Below are 7,431 nucleotides of genomic sequence, written 5' to 3' on the forward strand. Positions count from 1 at the left end.
TTATTTTTATTTTATTTTAATCACCACCACACACACCGGCCGGCCACCACCACCAGCCTTTGTCGGCAGCAGCAGCCACCAGGCGGCGCGGCAGCAGCCAACCTAGGTGGTTGTGTGCGCCGGTGGTCTTAAAAAAATTATTATTGTTTTTGTTTTAATTAAATCTACCTTAATCTAATTATTGTTTTTGGGTTTTGTGATGATTTTAGGATGTTTAATAATAAGTATTTTGTATATTAATTTTGGATTTAATTTTAAATTAAAAAGCCCCAAATTAAAAACCCTAGGTTTCTAAATTAATGGTTATTGATGGAATTTGATTGTGGTTGATAAAAACTATTGAAATTAATGTTTTTAAACTAAATTACAACAATTTTATAAATTTTAATAATGCTGGAATTTTTATATATAAGCTATAATTATATTTCTTGAAAGGATTTTTAATTACCCATTAATTGGGAATAAAAGTAAGGGTTTTAAATAAAATTTCAGATTATATTAGAGGGTTTATGAGTGATTTAAAGAGAGTATATATTGCTGGAAATTTGTGTGGAAGAGGCATTAATACTTCTTTATACTTTTTGTTTGTAGAAGACTTTCAAGTAAGTGATTTTATTTAGTCGTGGCGATTTTGAGATCATATTCAAGGTACGTTCACGTACTTAGTATTTATTTGAATATGTAGAGGCATGCTAGGTTTTGTTTAATTAATTCCAAGTAGTATCATGATAGGTGTTGGTTGGAACTTGATAATAAGTGAATGATTTGTGATGTATGAATTATTTGCGATGAATTGGTGATTGGAATTAATTATATTGGCATGTTGGTTATGAACCACACTTTTATTATTGGCATGTTAGAGAGCATGTTTAATTAAACTAAATGTTTAATTTGGTTTGGAATATGAAAAGGGAATTTTATTACGGTTCATATAATTTTTATTGATGCTATAAGCTTGAGGAAGGAGCTATTTAAGTGTCTTAATACACAAGAATAAATTATATTGCGGTGTTTATATGCACTTAAGGTGTTTCTAAGACCGAGGGATAGGATTTGCGGCGCATTATGCGTTTAAGGTGTCTTTAGTACTAAGGTAGATTAAAAAGGGTTCAACTATTAAATTTATGTGGACACTAATTATTCAAGAATTAAATTGGTATGTTTGGTTGCTTGAATGATTTATTAGAGTCATCACCAAGTCTAAAAATGTGTAAACAACGTAAAGTGAAAGAGATAACACACCAAAACTCTTGGAACGTATATACCTTGAGAATGAACATATGGGGGGAGCTATGCAACTTTATATTTGACCATAACTTCTACTGGGAGTACAAAATGTTGTATTTTCCTTTTTATTATTATTATGCGCTGAACGTCCAGTCACTTTATGTGACATTTGCCTACCCGGTTAGCTTCCGGTGTAGTTTACCTCAATTTATTTGAGGCGGGGGTATGGTTGGAAACCCGTTCGATGTGTAATCAAAATTAAATGAACATTGACATTGGTTTAGTTAGGTGTTGGATGTTTTGTATGCTTGTAAACAGGTGTTACATGGTAAGTTGTGTGATGTTAGGATGAAAGCATGTTAGTGTGTTTTATTACGCTTATGTACTCAGCTTTGCTGATTGTGTGTTTGTATGTTTGTTTGGCCTTGTCTTTACCTTGGCCCTACGACGACCCATTTCTAATGGCGAGTAGTGGGGACAAGTAGAGAGAAGCTTTCGGGTGATGAAGCATATTCATGAAGGGCATGAGTGAAGAACGAATTATGCTTAGTTCTCATAGGAATGTGATATGTTTTATTTGCTTTAAATATTATTTATTTTATTATGATCATGAGACTAACGCAAAGGTTTTAAATATTGATTGGGTTTTAAGGGCCTACAGTGGTTCCAAGTTGTAGGTTGACTTTGTTTGACTTAGTTTGACTTTTACTTTCGTTTGGTTTGACTTTTTCAAGTTGACTTGTTTTTAAATGGTTTTAAAAGTAGTCTTCCGTTGTGTGTGAGTCTTTGATATTTGCCTTAGCCGTTTTCACGGTAACGGTAATGTTTTAGATTTTCCTTTTTTCGTATTTTAAAAGGTCAAAGTGGGTATTTTAAAGAAAAGGAATTTCTAGGGTGTTACACAGGTAGAAGGAGAGCCACAAGAAGCACGACTGACAATCCTACTCAGACATTTACCTCTAAAGTTGGCGCAAGTAAAGCATCCAAGGCCCATGTTGACCCACCAGATTCATTCGATGAGGAGGATCCAAGGTTTAATGTTGATTTGTCAAATGAAATAGTGGATACATCACCAATCACTCCATTCAACTACAACACTTGCAAGAAGGCATTGGGGTATGAGTTCAACGCGGACACAAAACAGTGGGTGTGGCTTGGTATCAAGCGTGCGCTTCGTCGACATTGGGAACTTGAACAACATGAGGCTGATAAAGTGACTGATGATGTTGATGGAGATGGTCGTCGTGCGGAAGGAATGTCTTTGGAGGCTATCATGTTAGAGAGCCTTGTTGTGCAAGAGATGTTAAGGCGTTTGCATCTAACACTCTTCAATGACATGACTGAGGTCCGAGAGATGGCGAAGTCTCGGATTGCCACTCCCGATGATGTTCATTCCCAAGAGACAGGTATTCTTTTAATTTTGTTCTTGAATTGCTTCACTTTTTTTTATTAAGTAAAGACCACACCATGTTGATGTGTAATTACCTGTATATTTATTAACACTCCAGATAACTCTCTGTTTTATCTTTGAATTGAACTTTTATTGTTAAGGTCAATACATGTTATATTTTTTTATACTCCAGACAACTCTCTGTTTTACTTTGAAATTGACCTTTTATTGTTAATTAAGGTCATTACTTGTTATATTTTTTTTTTCATACTCTAAACGCTCTCTGTTTTATCTTGGAATTGACCATTTATTATTAAGGACATTACTTGTTATATTTTTCTGATCAACAGCTACATCTCTGATTAGTGTGGGAATTGATCTTGTGTCTTATGGAATATTACCAAAAATATTTTTTGTGTATGTTTTTTTGTAAGTATTTTCGTATAATACAAATGTTTTTTATGAAAATTGATTGTTTTCTACATTTTGATTATTTAAAGCTGGTGAAGTTATTGGCAAGAGCAATGCTAAAACAAACGATCGCAGTCGTGCTGGTATTGGTGATGAAAAGGATAATGATGACAGTGGTAGAAGTGAATATGCGTCTGGAGGTGAAGACTTTAATGATGATGATTAAGAATTTATATGTTGTGTATTGACATTATGACTTTTACTTGTGTGTTAATTATGTTTAAATGACTTTAGTTGGTATGATTAAATGATTTTGTAGGACTTAATATGACTTATTTTGTAATTGCCTTTTGGATCTAAACTTGGTTACATTGATCACAAGGGAAGCTCTTTATGCAATCACTAGACGAATAAGATAAAAAGGCATCGGTTCAAACCCCCCCCCCCTTTGGCACCGATTTTGAACCGTTTGGTATTTGAGAGATGCCAAATCCATGAAAATTTGGCACCGGTTCAAAACCGGTGCCAACTAAAGCATTTGGCATCGGTTAACCGGTGCCCACTACACGTTTTTTAATTTTTTAATTTTCAATACTTTTGGCACCGGTTCAAAGCAAGAACCGGTGCAAAAACCCCACTTTAGGCACCGGTTCTTGCTTTGAACCGGTGCCAAAAGTGTAAAAATAAAATTTTTAAAACTTTTGGCACCGGTATTGGTCAAAACCGGTGCCAAAAATACCCCAAAAAAATAAAATTAAAAAAAAAAAATTGCTTTTTTTTCACTTAAATTGATATAGAAACATTAACATATATATAAAGTTACATATTTTCATTAAAAAAGGCTGTAATATTACAATTTTCGTCCAAAAAAAAATCAAAGCAAGGAACGAAAATATCAAAGACCAGCTCCACACTAGCAGCTGAACAGAGGACAGCAGCAGCCAAAAGATAGGTGTAAATCGTGTTCCTAATACTAGCAGCTGAACAGAGGACAGCAGCATCTGAAGCTTCTCTTGGAGTTTGCAGGTCCAAGCTGATTAACTCTTACGAGACTTGTAGAAGCCATATTGATATAATTATATATGCAACTGATAATTTCATTTTGAACCTATGCACAGAACGTCAGAATTTGAAAGAAATTGAAAAGGCAAACTTGTTTCTTTCTTGGATAACCACTTTTAAAAATAAAAATTAAAATTAAAATTTGAAAATTGTATAAACATAAATCTCAATACCTCCCCTCTATTACTTTTGAAATTATTACTCCCCTTTCATTCATTTCCTATCTTTTATATGGGGGAACGAAGTAAAGAAAATGGTAATTTTAGGAGAGAAGAAGCAATCAAATACATATTATTTTTCTATTAGGGGAAATCAGATTGCATGAAGTGGTGTATGTGCTCATAAATTGCCATGTTAAACAACCAATCACAATGTAAACATGCACTATATATACACACATTCTCAACTTTCCTCAACGTAGTAACCAATCACAAGGCATAAATGCAGTGTACACACATTTCCAACTTTCCCTAACGTAACAGCCATCCCCTTATAGCATTATCTTATCGCAGACGGTTCAGAAAAGTTAAAAACAAGCGAGATAACAAGAACAGCTTAAAGCTAATTGACCTTGTGGTATTCAAGGGTGTCACCAGCGGCTCTCCGAACATCAACCATAAAAAGTGAGGGAGCAACTTCATAGACCTGAAATAAGGACAAAGGGATATTTAAAATACTATTAGGATTTCGAGGGGCGTAGCTCAAGTGCTCAACAACAATTTTTTTATTTTTTTATTTTAAAAAAAAAAGAAAAGAAAGTGAACTACCTCTACCACCACAGCAAACTGTCCTGCCTTACTAGCAGATATTCCTTCAAGTCTTGTCTACAGAAATCAATGAAAGGAAAAGGTTAGGGCTCAAATAGTTCAAGATATAATTTAACTGTTGTCTAAACCACATCTAGATCACAAAGGGAAACAAAGACAAAGAACCATTAAGTTAATTGACCTTAAAATTTCGATATAAATAAGGTAGAATATAAATAGCACGAGATAAAAATGCCCAATTCAATGAAGGAAATATCCCCCGGGACTTAGATCAAGTTGATTAATTTGTTTAAAAGGAGAAGCACTCCAATCCTTACCAGACAGCAGAAGCAACACTCCAATTCAGCATAGAATGTTTGCAAGTGGCATATATATCAAGTTGTTATCAAGGTTACATTAAACGACAAGAAAATCTATACCAGAAAAATAAAAAGGAGAATACATTAAAGGACATGAAGTGCTCAAAATATGAGAACCTAAAAAAAGTTAAGACAAACTTCAATGTGAAACCCTTTCATAAGACGCTCCAGATAAATAGAGTTCAATTTTAATTTATTCCACAACCTTTTCTAGGAAAATCTTTGGATATTGATTTTGTATCTTTCCTTGTATGACAGAATAATTGAAGACTCATGTTTCAATGGTTCTGAAGATGGCAATCAGCCTCCTTATTGCTGAAAAATGCCAAATCAAGCTGTTGAGAATGCTACTCAGCCATAGGAACATGCAAGAATTCATCTCCCTGCAAGCCCTTTATTATATAATGTGCAGGATTCTCAGTCCAAGGGTGCCTTTTGAAGGTCCTTGAATCTGCCATGAAATGGTCACATCCTAATTTTCTCAGACGATTTTATAATCTTAAGGGGAAACTCTAGCTCCCCCTGCTTTCACTCATCCTTAATTCATCCAACAATAGGTCCCCATCTTCAATATTCAGAAATATATAATCCCTAACTTGCACAGCTTAGATCCTCATCAAGGTTACCACCACTCATTTGAGCATTATTCACCTAGTTAGCAGCAGAAATGCCTCAGAGACTCCAACAACAGAAGTTGGGTATCCTTAGCAGAATGTTACCTTGATATCCTAACCACAACAAGCCATATCCTCACAAGGGGCAATAGCATATGAGGAATAAGTATCCCCAGAATCAGAAATTGTGTTGTCAGATAAGCAACTCTTTTAAAACTAGTTAATCTGATGGAAAAGAGCTGAAGGCCTGACCCTTACCAAACTTTACCAAAAAAAAATATATGAAATGAAGACTAAGAAACTAAAAGTTTTGGATTAATTGACAATTGTCTGAAAAAAGGCTTTATAAATATTCCATTTTTAAAATTAAAATAATAATAATAATAGACTTTCCAGCTACTATACATATTAGAAAGGATGACCAATATTAAATCCTTGAGGATTTTGAATCTCAATAAAAGCATAAGCATCAGTACGAAGAACAGGATTATAAACCGCAAAACAAAAATCGACATCAGTACGAAGAACAGGATCATAAACTGACAAAGCTAAACCGTTACAAGAACCAACCAACCAATTGAAAGGTTCATTATTAGGGCCTTTGCTAAAATCAAGATTATTCGAAGCAATTAAACGATTATTAGGGCCAAATCTGCAGAAATCAAGATTGTAATCTCCATAATCAAGAGCTTCAAAGTTGCAAGAATAATCAAGGGTAAGAACAGACCTCGAGGAGAGAGAAGGCAAATGCGTAAGATTTTATGGTTTTGATAACATAGAACAAATTCACGAGTAAATCCATTAAAAATCAATCCAATAACACATGAATAACACAACCAGATTCGACAACCCTAAAACAACAACAACAAAATCAACCAACAATTCATCAATCGCAAAGAAGATCAAAATCAAGAACAGCTAAAAAAAACATAATCAAAACCAAAATGAAGCGAAATCGAAACAAACCAGGAGCAGCTTCAATGGAGGTGAGAAAGCTCAGATTCGTCTTCAATGGAGAATAGAGCACGATTCAATGGAGGCGGAGATACTGCTTCAATGGAGTGAGAAGGCGGAGGTGTTGCTTCAATGGAGTAAGAAAGCTAGGGCAACCACTTCAATGGAGAAGGTGAAAATTCAGGAATAATTAGAGTATCTAATTATTTGACCTGTTATTTTGTAAATATAGTATATAGTCTTAGTCAATAATGTTGTTAGACTTAGTCAAGATTGTTGAGTTTGTTTTTTTAGCCTTAGCTTAATTATAACATTCTGTTTTCCTTAGTTATCTTGTTATGTACAATCTAGTCGGCTACTTGTATACTCCTAGGGTAATTCTTGTTTGCCTATTATTTAAAGATGCCAATGTGATTAATTAAAGTATGAAAATTTTTCACTTATCTTATATTTAGACAAAAAATGACTTTAGTTACACTACATGTCATGAGTAATATTTCACACAAATCAAAGCCACGACCACCCATATACTCCATATATCCCCAACCAATAATTATTAGATGCTTGTATTATACATATAAGCTAAGGGTATAACTGAACCGAGTTTATTAATAAACATTATGTTAGATTCACAATTATAAGTTATA

The 7,431-nt window shown here is 34.1% G+C and overlaps 1 protein-coding gene across 3 annotated transcripts; it reads right to left on the reverse strand.

Annotated features, from left to right (window-relative positions):
* Positions 1 to 3,838: 3,838 nt before the first annotated feature.
* On the reverse strand, positions 3,839 to 7,052 carry LOC110733804 (CBL-interacting serine/threonine-protein kinase 24-like). 3 transcript variants are annotated; one of them, XR_002513676.1, is made up of 4 exons: positions 6,797 to 7,052; positions 4,858 to 4,914; positions 4,661 to 4,735; positions 3,839 to 4,116 (listed from the first exon to the last, which is right to left on the reverse strand). XR_002513676.1 is itself a non-coding variant. In XM_021913865.1 (4 exons), exons 1-4 carry the CDS (start codon positions 6,630 to 6,632, stop codon positions 4,002 to 4,004), a joined length of 342 nt encoding a protein of 113 aa, XP_021769557.1. In that variant the 5' UTR covers positions 6,633 to 6,778; the 3' UTR covers positions 3,839 to 4,001. The 3 variants fall into 3 exon arrangements, 1 of the variants encoding a protein (XP_021769557.1); XM_021913865.1 differs by lacking the exon at positions 6,797 to 7,052 and adding an exon at positions 6,558 to 6,778 and having other exon boundaries at positions 3,839 to 4,136; XR_002513675.1 differs by having other exon boundaries at positions 3,839 to 4,735; positions 6,797 to 7,044.
* Positions 7,053 to 7,431: the final 379 nt, after the last annotated feature.

The sequence above is a fragment of the Chenopodium quinoa genome, unplaced genomic scaffold (assembly GCF_001683475.1).
Source record: "Chenopodium quinoa cultivar QQ74 unplaced genomic scaffold, ASM168347v1, whole genome shotgun sequence".
NCBI classification, from domain to species: domain Eukaryota; kingdom Viridiplantae; phylum Streptophyta; class Magnoliopsida; order Caryophyllales; family Amaranthaceae; genus Chenopodium; species Chenopodium quinoa.